The 25,492-nt window shown below is 38.6% G+C and overlaps 1 protein-coding gene and 1 non-coding gene across 6 annotated transcripts in view; one reads left to right on the top strand and one right to left on the bottom strand.

Annotated features, from left to right (window-relative positions):
* The first annotated feature begins 993 nt into the window (after positions 1–993).
* The window catches only part of IL13RA2 (interleukin 13 receptor subunit alpha 2), a 37,540-nt gene continuing 13,041 nt past the window's right edge, over positions 994–25,492 (top strand). Inside the window, exons 1-4 of one of the 5 annotated variants that reach the window (XM_015128054.3) lie at positions 995–1,197; positions 22,376–22,503; positions 24,650–24,838; positions 25,030–25,156. In XM_015128054.3, coding sequence (XP_014983540.1) covers positions 25,063–25,156 — 94 coding nt within the window. In that variant the 5' untranslated portion in view covers positions 995–1,197; positions 22,376–22,503; positions 24,650–24,838; positions 25,030–25,062. Of the gene's footprint in view, positions 1,198–22,375; positions 22,504–23,231; positions 23,529–24,649; positions 24,839–25,029; positions 25,157–25,492 lie in introns of those variants that run through there. The other 4 variants (XM_015128055.3, XM_077988770.1, XM_028841972.2 and 1 more) reach the window with 4 other exon arrangements.
* Positions 10,885–10,993, bottom strand: LOC114675186 (U6 spliceosomal RNA). The gene has a single exon (XR_003726280.2). It is a non-coding gene; the product is annotated as a U6 spliceosomal RNA (small nuclear RNA).

Genomic DNA, 25,492 nt, shown 5'->3' with positions numbered 1-25,492 from the left:
TTATTTGTTTATTCACGTATTTAGTGTAAAACCTATCTTTAGAATCTGAGAGAAGTTATCAAGTCTGAACCTGTGTTCCAAAGCAAGGAAGATAATTTGTATCTATCGGATAGTGTACAGATTGGATACAGCCTCAATTCATTCTCTTTTGGGAATAAATGACTGGCATCTCATCTGCTCCAGAAAAGCATCAAAAGTATTCTGGCTTCTTATGGCTTTGCGTGGTTCCTGGACATGGAGATTAAACCAGGGGCAGACAAAACCTCTTTGGAGACTTGAAGGATAAGGGACAATTTGGTGGTGGCCTGAATTTACAAAAATAAACTCCTGTTTGGTTGTGTAAAGAATGATTTGATAAATTTCCAATGGGAAACAACATATATACATAACACTTACTGAATTTTAATTACAACATCAAGAATTTTAGAAATCAAGGAAGCTTTAGACAATGATATAGTTCTATTGGCTCCTTTTACACATGAGAAACTGACAATTGCTTAGGGAAAGTACAGGGGCAATTTTTATTTGGGAATAGGAGGTTAGACCAGATTAATTCTGAGATCCCATTCAATAAGTTTTTGAAACTGAGGCCCAAAGAGGTTAAGGAAATTGCCCAAGGTCACAGAGCTGACTGGGAGGGAAAGCCTAGAGTAGAATCCAGGTTTCTGGATTCCTTATCTATTTATGACTCCTTTTGTACTTAAAGTATTTGAAACTCAAAATAATAATGCCTTTGGGTAGTACACTTTGAGGAAACAACATAAACCTGGCAATCAAATGCTTCCCAATGTCATGAGTCACACAGCTAAAACAAAACAAAAAAAAAAGAAAAAAAGAAAAAAGAAAACACTGGCATACTAAGATGCTGTATCAGGAGCTAATTAAAAGGGGGAAGAAAACACTCAGATGAACTTTGTAATTTCCTCTGAATCTTTTGACAAATGTAACCTTAAATGCTGACCTGTTTTGAATGCAAATTTTCTAATGACAGTTGGTATTTTTCATGGATAAAGCAAGAGCTCCTCCTACGTTTTTAAAAGAAAGGCTTTAGTTCTAAGATCCTTTAAAATCCATTTAAAGTAAGGAGCTGTTCATTGAGACAGTCTTCAGTGGTATTACAGAATTTGATTACAACTGGACACATTATTCATATAGAGTAAGTCTGATACTTTAGGGGAGAAAGTTTGCAGGTAAGAGGTAAGTTTTGAATATTTGTTTCACTTTCTTCACTTTTTCCTAATGGGATCTTGAATCTTTTTGGGGCAAAAATAGTTTGATTTGATACAACAATAATTTGGGGAGTACTGCATTTTTTTCCCACATGAAGCTTATGGGTGCTGGATCATCAGTATGGATAGCACTATTGCTTTAATTTTTATTGTTGTTTTCTTATTAGCCTTTATTTTCTATAAAATTCATACTTCTTTAAAGCAAACCTGTTTTTTTTTTTTTGGTGGTGGTAAGGTAGTTGCATTTTAGAGTTAGGATGTTCTCTGAGATTAATTTCTATGTGATTTTTTTCTATGAGTCAGAATCCTTGACTTTGCAGCAACTTTTATCTCTTAAGCTCACAGACAATCATAGAACTTCTCTAAAATGAATGATTTCATTATCTTTGTATGATGTTTTGAATTAAGTTATAGAATATGCGTGTCCTTTTATGCATAATTTGCTCCTATATTATGATTTCATATACAGTAGAGTTATTCATATAAAATTTCCAATTTTCACAGCTTTTGCTCTGAAATGAACTATCATCGCATACTTCTGATGCTTGTTTTCCTCTATAGTTAACACTTAAATAATGAACATCACTTTTACAAACTGTACCTATTTTGGGTGCTTCCAGATTAGTTTTCTTCTTTAAATATGTAAGACGATACAAAAAAGCAGGACATGAACACCAAAGATTAATGAGCTCTTTAAAAACAACTTTTTGAAGAGATTGGTTCTCACTCTGTTGCCCAGGCTGGGCTTGAATTCCTGGGTTCAAGCAATCCTCCCTCTATAGCCTCTCAAGTAGCTGGTACTACAAGCACGCATCAGCTATTTTTTATTGAAATTTTTAAAACTCTGGAATGCTTTAGAGTGGAATTAGAATTCAATCCCAAGTCTGCCTTACTTCAAAATCTGAGCTCTTTCTCCTATTCCACACTGCCTACTAAGATATTAGACAATAAAATATTTCAGCTATTTTTGACTGAAATTTTAATAAATTCTATAATGTTTTAGAGAGTTTGTGACTCAAATAAATTGCACAGATCTATTATTATCTTTATTATTACTAAGTGGGGAGAGTACTAAACTAAGGACCGAGAAATCTGATTTCCAATTCTAGATCTTCCTTGCATAGCTGTGTGACCTTGGAATGGACACCCCACCCTCCCTATCTTACTTTCCTCATCTGTAAAATGAACCAGATGTCCTGACTCTACCTAATGTTATGAAAGGCAATAAAATGTTAGAAATAACTATTTGAACGGTAGGATAAGACAAAGGAGAGGCAGAATGCCTATTGGATTGTTTTTATTTTTTGGTGCTGAGATCTCACCTGTAAATGATTAGTTGCTGCTTCCAAGGCATTTTTTTTTTTAATCAAAGAAATGTATCATATGTATTTTGCTACAACTTGGAGAAGTCAGGGTGGGGTGGGTTGCTTGTTCCTTTTGATATATTTTTTCAGTGTCTTCAAGGAATCAATAGGAGGTGGCTTCTGGATATGAAGGAAGCACTAGACAGCTAACAATTGAATTATTATGCCCACTGTGCTACAGACATTTTATATACACTATTCCATTTAATCATTTCCTAAGCCTTATGTAGGCAAGTAATATTGCCTTCATTTCATAGATAAGAACATTGGGATAGAGATAGCTCAAGTATTGAAACGGGAGAGTTCCCTTATGCCCCTCACAGGGCATGCCACAAGGGTCAGTTCTTCGGTGTCAGGCTGCTGAAACCCCTATGGGAGCACGCAGACAGACAGGTCCAGAGGTCGTGGGAAGTGCTTTTGGCTTCAACCCCATGGCAGCACCTAGAGGTGAGTGTTTATGATTCCTGAAACCCAGTGGGTGTGTGTTACAGTGTGCTCTTTCAGCTTTGCTGTCTGCCGATGGCTTGTATTAATCAGCTCAATTAGACTCTGCCTTACTGCAAGGACAGAGGGCTTTCTGTATCCTGAGCTCTTGCCCAGTATACCAGAAAAATCAGATCACACATTGGCTTGGAGGATGAATGCAAGGTTTTATTGAGTGGTGGAGGTGGCTCTCAGTGAGATGGATGAGGAGCCAGAAGGAGGATGGAGTGCGAAGGTGATCTTCCCCTGGATACTCCTCCAACCGCCCCTGGTCAAACTCCCCTCAGTGTCCATGTTGGTCTGCTGATGTCTGCTGATGTCTGCTGGTGTGTTCCTCTGCTCTTCTTGATGTCCAACCACTTGTGTCCATGCCCGCTGTGGTCTCAAGTTTTTATGGGCACAGGATGGGGAACATGGTGAGCCAGAGTGGTCATGGAAAATGCAACATTTGGGCGTGAAAACAGGAGTGCCTGTTCCCACTTAGGTCCATGGGCACAGTCCCTAGGGTGGAGCCCTTGCCAGGGACTCTGTCCTTCTCTACCCAGCACTTTCCTGCCCCCCTCCCGTATCACTGTCATGCCAAGATCTATGTGGCTTTTTCCATTACCCCATGCTACTTCTGTGGTCACTCTGAGACAATTCTGAGAAGATAAACTCTTTAGAATTGGGTCTTCCATTGTGCCTGTGGGGTAAAAATTTATTCTGGGGAGACGGATAATATATAGGGTCACATAGAGTAGATTGGTAGGTGCTTCCATGGTGTGATGTGGGAGGCAGTGGTAGATGAATGCCCATAAATGTTATCTTCATTGGCCTGTCATAGTTACTTTTCCTGAGATTTTTTACCACTAAAGTAATGCTTTTTTATTTGTTTATTTTTCTTTGCCAGTGGGGAGGTTGATGGGAAAGTTTCAATTTCAACTATGCATACTCCTAGAAAGGTTCATGTATGAAACCTTTTATTGTCTAATACCTGAGTAGGTATTATGGAATACTAGAAAGGGATCAAATTTTGGAGTGACACAGACCTAGGATTGAATTTCGATCCACCACTTACTAGCTGTTTAATTTGCACATGATACTTCATCTTTCAGAGCTTCACTTTCTTCTTGAGCAAAACAAAGATAATAATGCATATGCATTGACCCTTAGCATAATAAACATAATGCATCAATCATCTGCTGTAGATAGCTGTAGGAGAATGGGAAGAGCACTAGAATGGAAGTCTAGAGACTTGGTGTCCTATGACACCAAATATGAAGCTATATTTGTTTCATTCATTCAAGTAAATACTTATTGAGCTTCTACAATGTGTCATGCACTGTGCTAGGCACCGGGGATACATCAATGAACAATCAGAAGTCCCTGTCTTCTTATATCTTAAATTCCAGTTTCACGCTAACCTAACTATATCCATTTCCTGATCATGTAGAAAGGAATTATTGTTCTCCATATTTTAGAGATGGGAAACTAAAGGTTAAATGATACAATGATGAGCAAAATTAATATCCCTGACCTCATGATTGCAGTCCAATGAAACATAAATTAATCAGATAATCTCACAAATTAATATAAGATTTAAACCATGATAAGTCTCTAAAAGAAAGGTAGTCAATTCTCTGAAAACACGTAACAGGGACTTCATCTTTGAGCAGTTGACGTCTTAGCTGAGAACTGCAGAATGAATCAGTGCTAACCAGATCATCCTTCTCCATGTCCTTACTCAGATTCTTCTGGAATTCCCTTGGCTCTTTTACATCCTCTTTAGTGGTTATTGCAAACCTTTTCCTCTCTTTTTAAGCCTCCAACTCAGTTATTATGCATTTATTCTCAGGAGATGGGCTTGCCTGCTATTTCACACAGAAAATAAAAGCCATCAGATCTGCTTGAACCACTTATCCACCCACTTTCCTGTTTTTTACACACACATTGAGTTGTATCTTCACCTATGCTTTTGTCCTGTCTGAGAGGAAAAACTAGCCCTCTATCTGTCCAAGTTCAATTTGTCTGTGATTTAGAGCACATGCTGTCCTCTTGCTTTCTCAGGGCCCCTTTTCATAATTATCCTCTTTCTTCTCTGTGTTTTTAACCTTTTCCTCCCATTGAGTTCTTTTCATAACAAAAATAAAAATAAAAAGTAAATAAAAGAGACATCTTTTCTTGACCATTCCCTGTATAACCAAGTTGTGTACAACCTGTATAACAAGGCTTCAATAAAAGTGGTCCACACATATAACTGCCTTTACTAAGGTGGCTTATGCCTGTAATCCCAGCACTTTGGGAGGTCGAAGCGGGCATGGATCACAAGGTCAGGAGATAGAGACAATCCTGGCTAACTCGGTGAAACCCTGTCTCTACTAAAAATACAAAAAATTAGCCAGGCGTGGTGGCGGGCGCCTGTAGTCCCAGCTACTCGGGAGGCTGAGGCAGGAGAATGGCCTGAACCTGAGAGGCGGAGCTTGCAGTGAGCCAAGATCACGCCACTGCACTCCAGCCCAGGCGACAGAGCGAGACTCCATCTCAAAAAAAAAAAAAAAAAAAAAAAAAGACTAATTACTTCTTATTTCCAAATGCAACAGACACATTTCAATTCTTGTCCTACTTTCTCAAGTCCCCGAATTTTTTGACATGTGAGGCACTTTGCTTTTTAATACTCTCTCTTTGAAATCTTCTGCTTCATTAGTTTCTGTGATACCACTTTCTCCTTTCCTTCCTCCTTCTTTTCTGGTCACTCTGTAGTCTCATTTGTGAACTACTCTATTGCAAATGCTACCTGCAAATTCAGTGGTCCAAATATCTCTACAATCTCTCCAGTTTTATTCTCTGTTTTCAACTGATCACTAAAGCCTGTCCATTTTACCTCTTTAATATACGTTATGTGTTCCATCTTTTTTAGAGCATTATTATTTTCGTACTATGGGTCTTCATTATCTCTATCCTGAACTATTTAAAAGTCTCCTAACTTGTTGTTTCTGTCTCCTTTCTTGTCCCCCTCAGATCTGTTCTTTCAAGGGTGGCAAAAGCCGTATTCCTGCAGTTTACATGTGTTAAACTGAGCTGTCTATTGGATATATCCCTCAGGTTCAGAAATCCTTCAGTAGTATCTGATAGCCCTCAGGATTAAGTCCAAAGTCTTTCAGTGTGGCTCAAAAGGCATGCCTATGTACATCTTATACTGCAGCCAAAAACAAACTATTTGTAGATCCCTGAATTCATTAAACTTTATCAACTCCCTGCATTTATTTAATTACCTGACCACCATTCCCAAGACCAGATTGAGTACCTGTCCTCTGTGCTTCTAAATGCTTGCCTCTTTCCTGGAACTTACTACATTTTATTATAAGTGACATTAGTAAGAATCTAGTCCACAAATGGATATGCAAGAAATTTCACATTTTAAAATGTTCTTATAAGCTCTCCTGTATTCAACATTCTGCCAGGAAAGTAAGACACACAATTTTAGTCAATACTCAAGCCTCCTGCTGAGTTATACAAATATTTTGAGGCCTTAGGCTACACCAAAACACAGATACTCCTCAACTTATGATGAGGTTATAATAAACCCATTGTAAGTTGAAAATATAAATTGAAAATGCATTTAATACACCTAACCTACCAACGTCATAGTTTAGCCTAGCCTCCCATTAACGTGCTCAGAACCCTTACATTAGCCTACAGTTTGGCAAAATCATCTAACGGAAAGCCTATTTTACAATAAAGTGTCGACTATCTCATGTAACTGCATATCACTAGCCTGGGAAACAATAAAAATTCAACGTATATCAAAATTGTGATGGTTTTGCACCATTGTAAAGTCAAAAAATTGTAAATTGAACCATTGTAAGTTGGAGACCATCCGTACTGGGGAGGCCCTTTTAGCTATTGATCATTAATCTTCTGTCAACTCCCTGATGTACTCTCTGATACCCCATTTTGTCTCCACCTGGAATGGTCCTTTCATGTTTGCTGCTGCTGCTCTTATGCTATGCTTGGGGGCTTGGGGAACTGGATCACTGCTGAGTTTGGGTCCCCTGTATTTCAGGCTCGGCATACTCATTGAAACTTTTCTGAGCTTTTGCCCCTGTTTTAGGCTGCTGCCATCAAATGTTGAGCTGTTCCCTATTTTCCCTGCCACCACCAACTCCTATCAGACTCCTGACTTCTTTTTGTCTAAAGTCTGTGTCCCTTTTCCATCTCTCAGGGCTCTAAAAGGAATTTCATCTGTTGTCTTGAGATCCTCACTGATATTAGAGAGAATAATCTCTCCCATGAGTCTGGGTTTTGGGAAAATTAAAGCCAGGAAGGCAAGTGTAGACAAGTGGCAACAGGGGAGGAGGAATTTCCATGGGTAAGAAACAATAAAATGGCCCATTTATCTTCTAGAAATGGGATGAAAAAGAGAAAAAACAGGGCAAAACACAAATGATCGTCTCAAAATAACGTAGCCACATACTTGTCTGGTTAGAAGACTGTCCTCTTCACTAAATGGTGAGTGCCTTTTAAAATATTGCAGAATTTTATTCACTTATATTTTAGTAGAGAGTACAGAGGAGACTCGCAATCCAATCAGGGGGAGAGAATAGAGAAAGCTTATAGAATGAAGTAGTACCTGAGCTAAATCTAAATGACTAGACTAGGTAAAGCAGTATTGATATCAGTGGGAAAAGGCTTAGAGATAAAATAAGACCCGACTTTTCAAGACCTATAAGTAGAAGATGAGTCTAAAAGTGGAAAAGTATTGCTTGCCATGCTAAACATTTTGTATGTTGTTTTATAAGACAACACAATATAGAGGTTAAAGGCACAAACTCTGAAATGGCATTGCCGGGCTTTGAATTTTGGCTCCATCACTTGATAGCTATGAGACCCCAAGGGAAACATGTAGCTTCTCTGTGTTACAGTTTCTATATTAGTAAAATGTGATAACATCAGTACCTACTTCATAATACCATAGTAAGGACTAAGTGAATTAATACAGTGAAGTGCTTAGAAAAACACTGTCACACCAGAAGCACATTGAATTGTGAGTTATTATAAATTGTTCTGCAGAGCAGTGGGAAACCAATGAAAAAGTTTGAACATATTTGAGTTTTTAGAAGGTCGTGCTAGCTACAGTGTGAGAATGACCAGAACCCGACTTATTGTAAGATGGAAAATGCATGGGGAGGTTATTGCTGTTGATTAGTCAAGAGATGGTAATGGCTAGAATCTGTCGTGGCAGTGAAGAAGGAGTGATACAGATGGACTGCAAAGATGCTTAGAGAATTGAATCTTTAGGATATTGTGTATGTGCATGAAATGGTGGTTGAGGATAAATGAGAGAAAGGAATCTAAGATGACTTCTAGGTTTCTGGCTTGGGAAGTCATCCTAGCATTTGATAAAGGAAATAAAGAAAAGGAAGACGATCAGCTGTGTTGGCTGAGCATGGTGGCTCACACCTGTAATCCCAGCACTTTGGGAGGTGCTGGCAGATCACCTGAGGTCAGGAGTTTGAGACTAGCGTGGCCAACATGGTGAAACTCTGTGTCTACTAAAAATACAAAAACTAGCCAGACATGGTGACAGGTGTCTGCAATCCCAACTACTCGGGAGGTTGAAGCAGGAGAATCGCTTGAACCCGGGAGATGGATGTTGCAGTGAGCCAAGATTGTGCCACTGCACTCCAGCCTCGGTGACAGAATGAGACCCTTCTCAAAAAAAAAAAAAAAAAAGTTGTGTTAATGTTTTGGGTATTTGTAATCTTCATGGATTTCATGTTCTCTGAAGCAGAGATAACTGAATGATATCATCCATCAGTAATTTGAAATCATGTATTGAAGGATTTTCTAGATACTTTAAGATAATCTGACTAAGGAGAAATTTAATACTGTTCCAAGGAAGATATACTTTCTTCTCCATGCTTTTCTTTGATAAGTTTGTTAATTATATAGTTTAAAAATATTGTTGAGAAAAATCCTTTGGTGACTGATGAGTGATATTTGAGAAATGGACAGGACTTGACTATGGATTGACTATGGTGGTGTGTAGATGTCTAGGGTAACTCTCTGGCTTCTACTGTTGAATGGATACTGCAAGAACACTTGTTTTCAAGTGGGAGATCATGATTCTGGCATTTGACATTTTGCATTTGATGTATGCTTGAGACTTCCATGTGAAGATATTTAGAAAGCAATTAGATATACATCCCTGGAGCTCAGAAGAATAGTTCACATGGGAGATTGTCTCAGTCTGTTTTGTGTTGCTATAAAGGAAAACCTAAGGCTGGGTAGTTTATAGATAAAAGAGTTTATTTGGTTCATGTTTCCGCAGGCTGTACAAGAAGCATGGTTCTGGCGTCAGATTCTGGTAAGGACCTCAAGAAGCTTTCAATCATGGTGGAAGGCAAAGTGGGAGCAGGTGTGTCACATGCAAGAGAGGGAAGAAGAGAGAGTGGGGAGGAACGTGCCAGGCTCTTTTTAACAATCAGATCTACATGAACTAATAATAGAGCAAGAACTGACTCATTACCAAGGGAACAGCACCAAGCCATTCATGAGGGTCTGCCTTTATGACCCAAAGACCTCTCACTAGGCCCCACTTTCAACACTGGGGATCAGATTTCAACATGAGATTAGGAGGGGACAATATCCAAAGTATATCAGAGATATATTTTGGAAGTCATTGGTATATAGATGATAATGGAAGCTGTGGGGGCAGAAAAAATTACCTAGGGAGAATATAGAATCAAAAGAGGTGAAGGCCTTGGGCCAAACCTCAAAGAACTCTGACATTTACTATTAGGATAAGTAATGGATAAGCCTGAAAATGAAATGAAAAAGTGACCAGAGAGGTAGAAAGAAAACTGGGAAATGGGTGTCAGAAAAGCCAAGGGAAAAGTGTTTCAAGAAGGATGATGATAAACAGGTGAATGCTGCTGAAACATAAATAAGATTGGGATTAAAATATTAATTAGATTCAGTAACATGGAGGTCATTAGTTATTCTAGTGGGACCTGTTTCAGTAGAGCTATGGATTGGTGGTGAGGTGAAGGAAGAATCCAGAAGGAAATGGAGTGATGAAGAGCGAGAGGGGAAGTTTCTGGAAATTTGGCTGTGAAGAAGATGGGAGTATTGGAGCAGTAGCTACAGACAAATATGTAGGCAAGGTAATTTGTTTTTATATTTACGGTCGGGAGAAACGAACAGGTTTAAAAGCGAATGAGATGCATTTAGCTGAGATGTGTGTATCCATACATACATCTTATGTATGTGGAAGATATATGAGAGATGAAAAAAATGACTGTAACATTTTTGAAAGTGTGAGCAGGGTTAGAATTCAAAACAGATATGAGGAGCAGGAGGGAAAGAAGAGATAATGTGGAAAGATTCTTGTATCATATCAGAAAGATGAGGGAATTTCTGTCTGATGGTTTCAATTTTGTTTTCCAAAGTATGAGGCAAGCTCATGTGCTGAGATCAAGGGAGAAGGGATGAAATGATTTAAGAGAATGGAAAAGGTTTGTAATGGTCAGTAATGGAATGATGTTGAACAGAGACAAGTAATAGGGCTCCTGAGTAGTACCGTGGGCTTATTTAACATGAAATGTTATGCAATTATCATGGAACTAATCTGCAGTGGGAGTTCTTTCATCAGCACCCAGCAGTGATTTAAGCAGTATTTAAGCCATGGTCATAGATAGTGGAAGCCAAGAATGTGTTTGCATGTGAAAATTTGTACATACACTTCATTGTATTCTGGTTGTAAGTATCAGAAAATAAGGAGGGCTTAGGACCTCCCTAAGAGTGCCCCACCTTTTTAAAAATTCTTTTTTTTAATGGAATGCTTCAGGAATTTATTTGTCATCCTTGTCCAAGGGCTATGCTAATCTTATCTGTATCATCCCAGTTTTAGTATATGTGTGGCTAAAGTGAGAACCCCATCCTCTTCTAAGAAGTAAAGCGGGGGCTAGAGGGTAAGAGGTGCTAGTCATTCTAACCCTCCATTGATGCTTTAAAATGGAAGACAAGGCCATGCTCTTTGGGATGATTGTACTCCACATAGTTCTCTTTCCCTGGCATGCTTGCCTTTGCTCTTCCAGCAGTAATTAATCTCTGGTTATAGAATCAGCTATCTTCTTTATCTGGCACTTTTGCAGGAAGAACATGTACACTGTTGATAGAAATAACCCTGATTCATTGAGAGAAAACTTGAATTTCAGGATATTCTGATAATAACCAAAGCATGTGGAGTGAGCTGCCAGTCATTAGAAAACGTGGAGACAAAAAAAGATTAAAACTGTGTGAGTGCACTGCCAGAACAGCCTTCGGAAAATTATGGCAACAACTCATGATGCTGGTAGAAGTGCTACGGCACGTGTGAGCAGTTCATAGCAACAGAATTACCAGAAAGCCATAGAGCGTCCTCCAGCACTTACAGCTTATTTTTTTTTCTTGAGACAGAATCTTGCTCTGTCTCCCAGGCTGAAGTGCAGTGGTGCAACCTTGGCTCACTGCAACCTCGCCTCCCGATTCAAGTAATTTTCCTGCCTAGGCCTCCTGAGTAGTTGGGATTACAGGCACCCGCCTGCAGAGACAGGGTTTCACCATGTTGGCCAGGCTGGTCTCGAACTCCTGACCTCAAGTGATTGCCCACCTTGGCCCCCCAAAGTGCTGGGATCACAGGCGTGAGCCACAGTGCCTGGCCCACTTATATCTTCCTGTTTACAACATTCAGGACTTTGAAAACCTCAAAGGGGGACATTGAAAAATTGTCATACTGTATTTTTGTCCCTGTGAAAAATTTCTACTTCAGCATTTTGTGGTTGTAATATTTGCAAGTGGGGTGGCTGAGTGTGGTTTATTTCCCAGGTACTTGGTCAGAGGCTTTAGCTAAAGGAAGTGCTATATAAGCTAAATGTGGCCCTTCATAAGAATTCTGCAGGAGCTTCAGACTCAAAGGTTATGTGGAAAAGAGGTATCTCACTACAGAAGCACATACTTCTTTGATTACCTGGAAATTTGGGGTTAAAAGGATATTAACTTTTTTTTTTTTCTTAAACAAGATCTGGCTCTATTACCCAGGCTGGAGTGCAGTGGCGTGCTCTCAGCTCACAGCAGCCTCCGCCTCCCAGGTTCAAGTAATTCTGTCACCTCCCAAGTAGCTGGGACTACAAGCGTGCACCACCACGCCTGACTAATTTTTGTGTTTTTGTAGAGACAGGATTTCACTGTGTTGGCCAGGCTGGTCTCAAACTCCTGACCTCAAGTGATCTGCCCGCCTCGGCCTCCCAAAGTGCTGGGATTACAGGCGTGAGCCACTATGGCTGGCCTAAAAGGATATGAACTTTTGAAGTGTTTTGATACGCATTTTTCAAGACTCCTCTAATTAGTTTTAGATCACAGGTTCTGCTTTAAAAAAACAGTGGTTTATGTTGCGCTCACATGACTGTCTGGGGATAGCTAATCCAGCCAGGGCTGCATGAAAAGTATGCAGCTTTATTGCATGAGGCCAACAAGGGCCTTGGGCTACTCTCAACTTGTTCTGCCATGCCTAGGGTGTTTCCCTCATTTGTTTGATCCAAGGTGGCTCAATGCCAAGATCACATTCTAACAAGCAGGCTGGAGGAAAGGAAGAACAGGTAAGGGGAGAAAAGGTCTATTCTCTTTAAAGGCCTGACTCAAGAGATTGGAGATAACACTTCCATTTACATCTCTTAGGCCAGAACTTAATCACCTGTCACATATAGCTGAAAGGGCACTCAGAACTGTAGTATTTGTTTTGTGTGACCACGTGCCCAGCTACAACTTGGGGGTTCTGTTACCACTGAAGGAGGGGACAGTGAATATTAGGAGACAGCTAGTAATCTCAGCCACATCACCTCCAAAAAGGATTGCATCAATTCACATTTCTACCAGTAGTCTGAGAGAAAGCCCACACTTTATGACTATTTTTAATTTTTTTGGTCTGCCCTGTCAATAGACTTGAGGGGAGGAAACACTGTGTCTTGTTTGTTTTCATATCTGCAGCGTTGAGTACAAAATGAATGCTCAGGAAATGCCTGTGAAATAAAGATCTGGATGGATGCCTGTGGCCATGTCAGCACCAATATAGCAAGCAAAGGTATAAATTAAACACAGGTTATAAAAATAGACTCTAAGGAACCTAAAAAAATGTTGTCTAGCCTAGGCTCGAAAGCAGTTATCAAAACAACGAGAAATTGGGAGAAGTAAGTAGACCTGCCACTTAGGATTATGAGGTGGATTTAGTCTTTAAGCCGACGAGTATAAGGAACCAGTCGTCTTAAAGCTGGAAATCCATTTCTATGAGGGGCAATCTGTGTGCTGCAAAACAATAAAGCTCTGCCTACAGGCAACTGAACAGTGACATTTTTTTTAGTCATAAGCACTTTTAAAAAGTAAGCTTACAAAGTTGCAGATTTAATCTACAAGTGACATAATGGAAAATATTATTCTGAAGCCAAAAAACTAATGAAAAATGTACTGTGAAGAGAGGATGCCCCAGTATTTTAAAAATAAGGACAGCCAGTGATGCAAAAATATATTAATTTGCACTAATGGAAAAGAGGAACATCAGTAGGAGAGAGGAAAAGAGGGAAAAAAGAAAAAAAGAAAAGTAGAAAGAAGAAAAGGAGAGGAGAGGGCCAGGAGAGAGGGGGACATGAGGAAGAAGCAGATGGCAAGAGCCTGAAATGATGAACTAGCTGCCCTCCATGTTCTGCATTCCAAATAGCCTGCTTAGCTAAGCCAGAATAAACAGAATTTTGCCTAGAGATATGCACTTACTAAAACTCTTTGGGAAGATGCACAGCTATATTGTTTGATCCCTTAGTTGCAAAGTTTTCAAAATACAATAAAGTCTATGTGTTCCTATTCTGCATTTTGAAATTAGGACTAGAACCAGAATTTCTGCCACTCTCTTGATTCAGATCTTTGGTTTGAATCATTTAAGCCAAAGACTAACAACCACAATTTAAAACTGCCTTACAAAAATATACAATAGTAAGTTTTCTTTTTCTGATGAGTTTTGCTGCAGAAAACAAATTTAGAAGAAAACAAATGAAACCTCAGATTGCACATAGGAAGTAGACATGTTCTATAGTCTGGAAAAAGGGCAGGTTTTAAAAAAAATAATATTCTATTAGAAATGCCAGAAGTTGGAGATAGCTTTGCAAAGTTTTATTTTTTGAGATGGAGTCTTGCCCTGTCACCCAGGTTGGAATGCAATGGCAGGATCTTGGCTCACTGCAACTTCTGCCTCCCAGGTTCAAGTGATTCTCCTGCCTCAGCCTCCTGAGTAGCTGGGATTACAGGTGCGTGTCACCACACCCGGCTAATATTTTTATATCTTTAGTAGCATGGGGTTTCACCATGTTGGCCAGGTTGGTCTCAAACTCCTGACCTCGTGATCCGCCTGCCTCGGCCTCCCAAAGTGCTGGGATTACAGGCGTGAGCCACCTTGCCAGGCTGCAAAACTATTTTAGCAGATGGAAAGTACTTGTTAATGTAATCGTTGGTGAAACTAAACTTTGGTAGTTTCTAAATGCCTCAGAAAAAATGCTCTGCCTTAATATGGGTACCTTTTGATAAGTATATCCTAAAGTACTCTGACCTGTATCCATAAAATAAGAACAGCATCATTGCTAAATAGGTGTGACAAGAATCTAAGGAAGAGCAGGATTAAACCTTCATGTGCGATGTTCTCCATCCATGTTTTAAAGAGGGAAGAAAAGAGATCTCCTCCCAGCCATAGCTCCTTATGTTCCTTCATTGCAAACCTCTCAAAGGAGTTATTGTGAGGTTTGGAAGCCTGCAAACCTGAGTGGCCCCACCCTGGGAGACATTTTCATAGACGTGATAATGGACTGGACTAATTAGAGTCATGTGTCATTTAATGATGGGGATAATTTCTGACAAATGTGTCATTAGGCCATTTCACCATCGTGCGAACACCCTAGAGCATACTTACACAAACCTATGTGGTATAGCCTACTACACACCTAGGCTATATGGTATAGCTTATCGCTCCTAGGTTATAAACCTGTGCAGCATATGACTGTACTGAATACTTTAGGTAATTATAACATAATGCTAAGTATTTGTGTTTTAAATATATCTAAAAATAGAAAAAATACAGTAAAACTTATGGTATAAAAGGTTTAAAAATGGTATCCCTGTACTGGGCACTTGACATGAATCGAGGTTGCAGGACTGGAAGTTGCTCTGGGTGAGTCAGTGAGTGAGAAGTGAGTGAATGTGAAGGCCTAGGACATTACTGTACACTCCTGTAGACTTCAGAAACACAGTCCAGTTAGGCCACATTACATTTATAAAAAATAAAGTAATTGCACTAGGACATTATAATGGCTGCAGTGTCACTGGATGATAAGAATTTTTCAGCTCACCTATAATCTTAGGGGACCATTGTTGTATATGTTGTTCCTTGTTGACCAAAACATCATTAGGCAGTGCATGACTGTATTAATGAGTGAATGGGACTGAATGTGCCAGTATCTTCTGACTTATATGATCATTTTGATGTAAAGAATCTGTGTTTGAAAAAGGGGAGGTGGACTGTGTTATCGTGATTTATAGGATATACGTAGATTTGGTTTTTGGCTAGTTTCCAGGCACATAGCTCCTAAAACTCCTGGAATCTTTTAAGTGGTAAATGTCTTTTTGTATGCTAGTGAGATAACTGTTGGCTGGGGGCTCCTGGATAGTTTCAGGATGGGGGCTCTTTGCCAGGGGAACCAACCACATGATCTCCTCACCTTCAATCTCCTCACCGCCCTCATCCAGGGAAGAGAGAGGGGCTGAATGTTGAATTGATCACCAATGACCAACGTTGTAATCAATTATACCTAAATAATGAAGTCTCCATAAAAACCCAGAAGGACTGGGTTTGGGGAGCTTCTGGAGAGCTAAACATATGGAGATACCTGGAGAAGGCATGGAAGCTTTGTGCCTTCTCTCTCATGTTTTGCTAATGCATCTCTTCCATCTGGCTGTTCATTTGTATCCTTTGTAATACCATTTATAATAAATGGGTAAAAGTAAGTAAAGTGTTTCCCTGAGTTGTGAGCTATCCTAGCAAATTAACCATACCCAGAAGTCAGAAACACAAGTCACAACCCAGGGATTGCTATTGGCATCTGAAGTAGGGGCAGTCTTGAGGGATTGAACTCTTAACTTGAGGGATCCGATACTATCTCCTGGTAGATAGTCTTAGAATTGACTTGAATTAGTGGAGAAGTGATTGGTTGTTGGTGAAGGAGACATCTCCATACGTTTCGGTGACCAGAGACGAAGAATTCTGTGTTGTTTTGCCTGCGTGAGAATAGGACAAACGCTGTTTTTTTCCTATCCCTAATAGTTATCTATACTCACTGTGTCAAAATTTACCCTTCCATTCTTTCTTGAACTCATTTTAATCTAGGTTTTCCCCCCAACGTGCCATTGACTGAATTCCCTTAGCAATATTAGCAATGATTTCCACTTTGCTTAAACCATTAGCCCGTTCTCAGGCCTCGTTTTACTCCACTTATCCGCAGCTTTTGATATTGTCTACCTATCACTTTATCCTTGAAACGTTTTCCCCACTTGATTTTCCTTTCACTTATATGGCCTCTCTTTTGTCTCCTTTGTTGGTAGCAAGATCTATTTAGCCTTTTATATATTGAAGGTCCCAGTCATTGGCCCTCTTGTCTTTATCTCATCTACACTCTACCTTAGGTGACTCCAATCAATCACATGGCTCTAAATGTTGTCTATATCCTGATGGTTCCCAAATTTATATTTACAGCTCTGGTCTTTCCCCCATCTCCAGAGTCGAATATTCAACTGCCTACTCATCTCTTCTTGGATATTAGTTAGTTAGTCAGCTCAAACTTAAACATCCAAAATTGAACTCTTGACCATCATCCCTAGGCCCCATAAACAATTATCCAGATGGCCATGCCAAAATAAAGCCATCATCTTCTGATACTGCACACTCAATCCACCAGTATATTCTATCAGCACTGCTATCAACCTGGTCAAAGTCACCATCATCTCTAGCCCAGGTCATTGTTTCTACCTTTCCATTGCATACAATAGCCCTTTAAAATGTCTAAAGTGTCCAAAATGACCATATATTTGTGAGATCATCTAACTTTTTCTGTTCCCTATCCTGTTGGTCTTCCTATTCCTGAAACTACTAAGCTGATTCCTGCCACAGGGCTTTTGAATGTGCTCTTCCTTCTATCTGAAACATTCTTTCCCTGTATCTTTACCTGGTTTATTTCCTCACATCACTGAAGTCCTTGATGCTACTTTCTCAGAGAGTCATTCCCTGACTACCCTTACCTAAAATGAATCACCCATTATTCTTTCATGTTATCCTGCTTTATTTTTCTTTATACAACTTGTGATTATCTGATATGTTTATTGTCTGTCTCCCACACCAGAAATGAGGGTAGCTACTTTGTCTTGTTCACTGCTGTATCCCCAGTACCTATAACAGTGCCTAGCATGTAGTAGGCTTCCTGAAATAATTGAATAGTTAATATGTAATAGAAGTATTAATATTTAATTGTTTTTAACATTCTTTTCTATAACTAATGGTACTATATGTAATATAATACCACATTTCCATGTGTTTACAGTCTATAAATAACATACTGGTAGATAACCTGGAAGGAATATAAAAATTGCTATTGTACATTTTGTATTCTATTTTTACTGAGTATTGAGTGGGTAGAGTATATCCTATTATTTACTTTTGAAGGTGTTACATGACATGGATGTTTTGGGTATTCCCTGCCTGTTTGCAAACAAGTATTTGGGACCATCTGGGAGTACAGAGAACAGTGTTGAACAAAAGAGATTGTTTTGCTAGTTCCAGAGCAGTAGTGCCTTTCAAGGCAGTGCATTGCTCTTCAGTTATGACTTCATTGGAGTAGAATATAAGGTATATTTAGTAAGAACTATTTGACCTGTTTTAAGAAATATTTACTAATTGATGACCTGGGGGATTTTATTTAGAGGGTTGCAAAAGAAAATTTTAGTGAGTTGCTTTTAAAAAGCATGTTGGTGGTTTGTTGGATAGAATTATACACTAATAAAGCTGTGATCTCAGCTTGGGGACAAATTCTGAAATTTGTAAACTGCTTCATGAATTAACACTGTAAACCTAGATGTTGCTATGGTGGCTCAAAACTGAATTGTCTAGCTTTGACAGTGTTGCAGGAAACTTGTTAGCCAGATGAACTCAAGATGTCATACAGGAAAAGCATCTAGAAAAGCATTATGAGGCCTGGCGCTATGGCTCAGGCCTGTAATCCCAGCACTTTGGTAGGCCGAGACAGGAGGATGACTTGAGCCCAGGAGTTCGAGACCAGCCTAGTCAATGTAATGAGATCCCTGTCTCTACAAAATAAATAAATAAATAAATAAATAAATAAATAAATAAATTTTAAAAAATGAAAATAGTTATGGCCTAGAATGACTACCCATGGTTTTATAAGAACTGTGGATTTATTGAACATATTTTATAAATATCAAATAATGTTAGTATGTAATCTTATCAGGGATGGAAATATAATCATGCTATATAGAGCTGGATGTTAAAGTGATATTTGTTAAAAATAAGTCCTACATGTATTTCAATTTCATACAATAATTTTCATAATTCAGCATCTTCCTAAGTTCCTTGTGTATATGTATAAGACATGACTGACACCACTTTATTACTGGCAAACATGATGCATCTGTGTGATTCAAAGCCTTTTTGTGTTTGATAGTACAAAGTCATCTTCAGCATTCTTTATAAACTACTTCACTGCAGGACATGTTATTTGTCAGCTATTACCTAAATTAGATTTGATTCACCACCAGGTCATAGGCTGATTGTACTATCATTGAGCCATGTATTAATCTCAGTGTGTTATCAGGCCTCAAAACCTGGCAGGTTCCAGAGATTCTGTATATGGTGCTGAGTCATGACTATACTCCAGAAGCTGTGAATAGGCATTTATACATGTTGGATGGCCTTCTTGAAATAAGATTAGTTATCCAGGAAGCCAGTGCTCTTGAGTCTCATCCTGAAACCACGGATGGCTATATGGCAGATTAACTATTGGAACTGAGAATTATAGCCTAGGGATAACTTGTGTGAGAGAAAACTGCCTTTCACAGGGTGAGATTACTTGAAAGAGAGTATTATATTTTAAGAGGAGTGTGATTTTTAGAATCAGATATTGGCATCCTTTATTGCTTAAATTGTATAACCTTGAGAAACCTGAGCCCCAAATGCCTCATTTGTAATATTGGGATGATAATAATAGTAGTCATAAAAGTTTGTAAGGCTTAAGTGAGGTAATCCATATAAGCATCTGACACGGAGCTTGACACCTAGTAAAGGCAAAATAAACTATAATCCCTGTTATTATTATTATTGTTTTCTGAGGTCACCTGGCAAAGCTGGTGAGAAAGCCCAAATCTCCTAGTCAATGCCTTCTCATGTAAGACTATATCAATTTATCATTTCATCTGCAAATGACATTAAAGTTTGCAATCATGCTACATTTCCATTTTTCTCTCCTCAGTGTCTATTTCTCTATTTTTCCATTTTCTTTCTCCTCAAGCCCCATTCTAAAACCTTTGACCAGTATTTTTAGATAGCTTAAACAATGTGAATAGGAAGTATCAAATTTTATAATTGATTTTTTTTTTACACAAAGGCAACAGAAATAACATGCCTATAGTTTTTATGTGTTGTTTTAAAGAAATCATTTTAGTGACATTGCAAAATTCCATTTATCATTTTTTAATAAATAATTGTCTTTGCAAATTGGTCACTGCCTTTACAATAAAATAAAACAAAAAACATATGGTCATTTTGGACACTTTAGGAGAATCTTTTTTTTTTTCCTTCGTCAACATAGAGAAAGAACATTTCTAAAAAACCATGGTATGTATATTAGCCTAGCAATGTTTTTCCGTCTTTTCCTTCCTTTTCCTATCCTTTCTGCATAGATTGTATCAGCTGTGGGGCCCTGTGCTAGTCATATTACTTCTCTAAGCCCCAGTTTTAATATGCAGTACAAACCTTATACACTTACAGACCTGTTAAAAAATCAATACAAATTCTTTACAAACTACAAAAAGCTAAACAAATGAAAGTAATTACTGTTATTATGGCAAAGATCAGTAAAGGCAGCACATTGGATCAACAAGGGTGGTATAAATTGGAAATTAACAATAAGTGTCTAATTATCTACTGTGTACAAGTCTATTTTGCTGAATTAATAAAGGCAAATGTGTAGGTTGTGGCAAGTTATTTTCAAGTGTTGCTTAGTGGCAATGTCCTCAGAAGCAAACCCCTCTCAAGTATATAGAGCAATTTACTATCCTCCTGGCACTTTCACATACATTATCGTATTTAATCTTCAAGACACCCCTGCCAGGCTTGTATCATTACCTCCATTTTATAGATACAAATTGAGATATAATTTACCTCTTACAACAGTGGTTGAGGCAGGAGTGAAATCCAGATTGATACTTACACCGCTGTGCCTTTTATTATAACAAGCTCCTCGACTATATATCTGTTACTTTATCCAAAGAATAATTGGTCCTCCCGGCTTTTATAGCACCTTGGTATAATTCCAAATTTGCTTTAGATGGCTTTTGGCCCCACCCATAACCTCCCCATCTTGTGACTTGTAGAATCTGTGTCCTGGCTCTGTGACTGTTTCAGGAATACCTAACTAATGTTTTCTACATGCTTGATTATCAGACAGGCAAGAAAGTATTAGAGATTCTAATTAATGTCTCTAAAGTAGAGAGGAGAACAAAAGAGGACCTGTGATAACTGCCTAAGTTAATCTATTTCTTGAGAAACCATATGATTGGTAAGTACCTGGAATTTCTCCAATAATGCAAAGATTGCAGCCAGCTCTTAAAGTGAGAGTATTATGTTGCATGACTTTGAAGTGGTGGGGAAGCGAGATTGAGAAGAGGCAATCACTTTAGGTTTGCCATTCCAAAGGAGATTCTCAGTGAGAAACTATCCCAGCAATAGTGTTGTGTAAAACTGAGTGGGTAGAAAGAGAAAGCTAACCCTAACCCTAACATTGATAACATTGATCTTCAGCATGGAAAAATTACCTAGTATAGTGATTACCATCAAGGGCTCTGGTACTAGATTGTCTAGATTTAAATCCAGGTTTCATCATTTATGGCCTGTGTGACTTGAGGGAAGCCATTTGACTTCTGAATGTCTTAGTTTCTGTTCTTCGAAAAGTTAATCTCATAGAGTAGAGAGTAGAATAGAAGTTAACAGAGGCTGGGTGGGGAATAAGGGAGCAAGGATGGGGAGAGGTTGGTGAACGGGTACAATGTTACAGTTAGATAAGAGGAATACATTCTGCTTTCTATTGCACAGTAAGGTGAGTATAGCTAACAACAATGAATTGTATTTTTCAAAAGCTAGAAGAAAGGAATCTGAATGTTCTTACCACCAAGAACTGATAAATGTTTGAGGTGATGTATATGTAAATTACCGTGATTTGATCATTACACAACGTTATCCATGTAACAAAACATTAGACTCTACCCCATAAATATGTATAATCATTATGTATCAATTAAAATTAAATTAAACGTAAAAAGAAAATTTAAACAAATAACATGGAACTAAAAATAGTATATATGTCCAAGTCTGATTGTGAGGATTATATGAGATAATGCATATAATTGCATGGCACAGAGCAGTGCCTGAGATGATGAATAAATACTAGAAGGTATTATTATTATGACAGATACTATGACTGTTGCCACTTTCACTTTGTATCTTCTGCAAGATTTAGCTGGGATAGTTATCTGGCAAAAAAATTCTAAAGATGCTCAATAAATGTTTATTGAATTATTGCTCTGTCAGAAATGTCATAATGATAAAACTGTGTGGTGCGCTGGATGGTTTGGGTGGTGACAGTAGGTAGAGGAAGGTTGGGAGTCAGGAAGAGGCTTCTAGTAAAATAGGTGCAGGATAGATTCATTATGATAAGAACATTTATTTGCTAGTTAGTGGAAAGGGTTCAGGAGATGTGGTTTTCAGTCCCAGCTCTGCCACCAATAAGTTGTATACACTTGGCCTACTGACCTTCCTCTCTGGCTGTTATTTCCTTATTTTTAAAAATGAGGCACTAAGACCAGATGAGTGGTTATGAACTGTGGTCTGGGGGTCTGAAATATGTAAAAACAACTTCTTCAAATCTAATATGTCTGCATTTGCTTTTCTAATCTTCCCTTTGTCTTCAGGTCCCCCTCTTCCTTGTGAGAAACTCAGGTGTTCCTGGTAACCAGATAGTGTATAAAGTCCCTTATTGTGATAGTGACAATCCTGTGACCCAGAAGCAAAGGAGAGAATTGTCTTTGTGTTCATTTGGGTAAGAAAGTCTTGGTTGGGCCCTAGGTGTAATTCAGCAACTCCTTTTCTGGGTTTATCCATAAGTGATGCTAGAAGCTAGCTATCTTATTTTCCACCTTTGCTTAGGTATATTGATTGGTCTGATCCATGAAATGCTATTTGATAGCCTGAGTCAGATTTCAGTAGCCTATAAATGGAATAGAAGCAAATGATTTTTAACTCTTTACTTAGCATTTATGCTGTACATGACACAATGCTACTAAATTTTAAAGAACAGATCGATAGGGGAGAGAGAATTTTGTTAGGATCTCTCTGAGAGCATTTTAAGGGCAGCCTGATTGCCTTAGTCCTTAAAGGTAATATGGAAGGTTTTCTCTTTGTCAGACCTATTGCCTTGATCCCAGTAGTAACCAGTGTGTTCATCTTAATCTCTGTGGAAGATCTGTAACCTTCTGTTAGCCAAATCTACCTAGTACTTACAGATGCATTAGTGGGCAGCCATTGGCTGGCAAGTAGAGGGAGAGGAATTGGGGAGAAAGAGAGATTTGTTGGGCCTCAGTGAGAGAAATGACATTCTTTCCTGATTTTATGAGACGCAGAATTTTAAAAATAACATGGTGTTGATTCAGCTTGGTTAGCTAATTAAAGGAAGACTTAAACACTGGGGTCCCAGAGGAAAAGCATTCATAATCCTGAGTCCAGTCTGTGGGACACAGCAGAATAGGGTGAAAGTGCACAGGACTGGGAATCATGATCTCTGTTCTACTTCCAGCTTTGTTACTAATTTGCTGTGTAATCTCGGTCGGGGCAAGTCTGAGTTTTACTTCCCAATTTATAAAAGAGAATTTGACTAGCATAGTCTCTAATATACATACTGGCTCTAAAAATTTGATCCTAAGATTCTATAAAGTAGCCATTGAAGCTTATCTAAGTTACAATATTACAGATGGATCAGGTAGTAGGAAGAGGGGGTGTGGAAGAGAGGGTCTGTCCTACTGAATTAATCTATGCACAGGAAAAGAAGGGCAGTCCCTGAAAGTTCGGGTAAGTGACTTTTAATCCTTTACTTTCTGTGAAATTGTTGGTTCCAGAATATAGATTCGAAGAGAAGTGTATGGAACTGGGAGTAGTAATTTTTCCTTAAAAGTAAAGTATTTTAAATTGAGTAGGTATTTGAAGGCATGAATCCTTTAAATTTTGATCATAAAACCAATATCCCTCAAGAATAGAAAGATGACTAAATTGTATTCTGTGGCAATGAAATGCAGTTCTAGTTTAAGTAAGAGATGAAAAGTTCAGATTTACCCTTTAGAAAGGTCACTCTTGCTGTACCATGGTGTGGAAAATGGATCAGAGGCAGGAAAGACTGAATAAGGAAATCCCTGCTAAGATCCTCCACTTAGGAAGTGGTAGTGGTAATGGAGAGATTGGATGGGAGAGGAGTTGAGGAAGACTCCCAGGTTTCTGGTTTGGGCAACTGGAAGGATGGCAATGCCATTTGCTAATACAGGAAACACAGGAAAAAGCGGAACAACAATGAGAGTAGATGGAAATAACACATTTTAATTTAAAAAAGTAGTTAAAAGAAAAAAGGAGCAAAGAAGAAAATCAATCGTCCAGTAGGGGGCGAAAGAGCTAAATAAACACTTTTTTTAACTAAAAAAAATATTTATGAGGAAACAGCAAAATTTTGAACTCTCTGAGTCTTCGGTTTAGGTTCTGAGCTTTCTCAGTGGTCAACTAACTTTTATTTTATTATTTTATTTTATTTTATTTTATTTTTTTATTTTATTTACTTAGAGACACAGTCTGGCTCCATTGCCCAGGCTGGAGTGCGATGGTAGGATCTCGGCTCACTGCAATCTCTGCCTCCCGGGTTCAATCCATTCTCCTGCTTCAGGCTCCCGAGTAGCTGGGATTACAGGCGCCCGCCACCACACCCCGCTAATTTTGTATTTTCAGTAGAGAAAGGGTTTCACTATGTTGGCCAGGCTGGTCTCAAACTCCTGACCTCAGGTGATCCACCCGCCTCGGCCTCTGAAAGTGCTGGATTAGAGGCATGAGCCACCACGCCCGGCCGAAATAACTTTCAAATACTTTTTTCTTTTTCTTTTTTCTTTTCCCCCTCTGAAAAGTGTATTTGACAGTGTTTTATGTGTTGCTAGGGGAGACGGTTGCTATGGAGAGGGATGATATCGTAACTCCATTGTGAACCAGTAAGAACACTCTCGTGGGTCTAACGTCTTCCGGATGAAGGCTATTTGAAGTCACCATAACCTGGTCAGGAGAAGTGTGCCTGTCGGCGGGGAAGTGAGGAGCTACAAGGGTTTTTGTTTTGCTTTGTTTTTATTCTTGTAAGTAGGTTGAGACTAGAATCCTTTCTTTCCAATTATATTGGTTCCTAACTTGATTATTTCTATTTCCATGGTCTGAGGTGGACATAGTTTTCCCAATCTTGGTAGAAAGCACAAAACTATTTTTAATCACGTTTAGTTTGATTATTTGATGTAAGAGAAAGTTAAAATGTTATATTTTTCTTTCATAGGGGGACAATATCGAGGTTTTAAATCTTGGAGAAATGGATTTCGTCTACTTGGCTATCAGATGCTTATGTACCTTTCTGATAAGCACAACATTCGGCTATACTTCATCTTCAGACACCGAGATAAAAGGTAAATGGATTTTAATGGAATCGTTTTTAAATTAGGAAAAGTAAAATTAAATGGATTTTAATGGAAAATTAACTGTCTTTTTGACCTACCTTATGGAAGTGTGTAACTAACTAGTAGATGAATTGTTATTGAAACTATTTCAGGAAGTCCATGAACAAAAGCTATGTTCTTACTAGTCACTTTCTTGTATAAGGTAACTGATGTTGACACACATTTTGTGTGATAAATGACAAATTAAAAGACACTGTCCATACCTTTTTGTATAGTCTTTTTTAACAGATTAAGTATCTGAAACTTCATTGCCCGGTACTAAACTAACTGGAACAGTTCCTTAAT

This window comes from Macaca mulatta, chromosome X (genome assembly GCF_049350105.2).
Source record: "Macaca mulatta isolate MMU2019108-1 chromosome X, T2T-MMU8v2.0, whole genome shotgun sequence".
NCBI lineage: Eukaryota > Metazoa > Chordata > Mammalia > Primates > Cercopithecidae > Macaca > Macaca mulatta.
The sequence above is the reverse complement of the archived record's forward strand: the minus strand, read 5'-3'. Positions and strand labels throughout refer to the sequence as shown.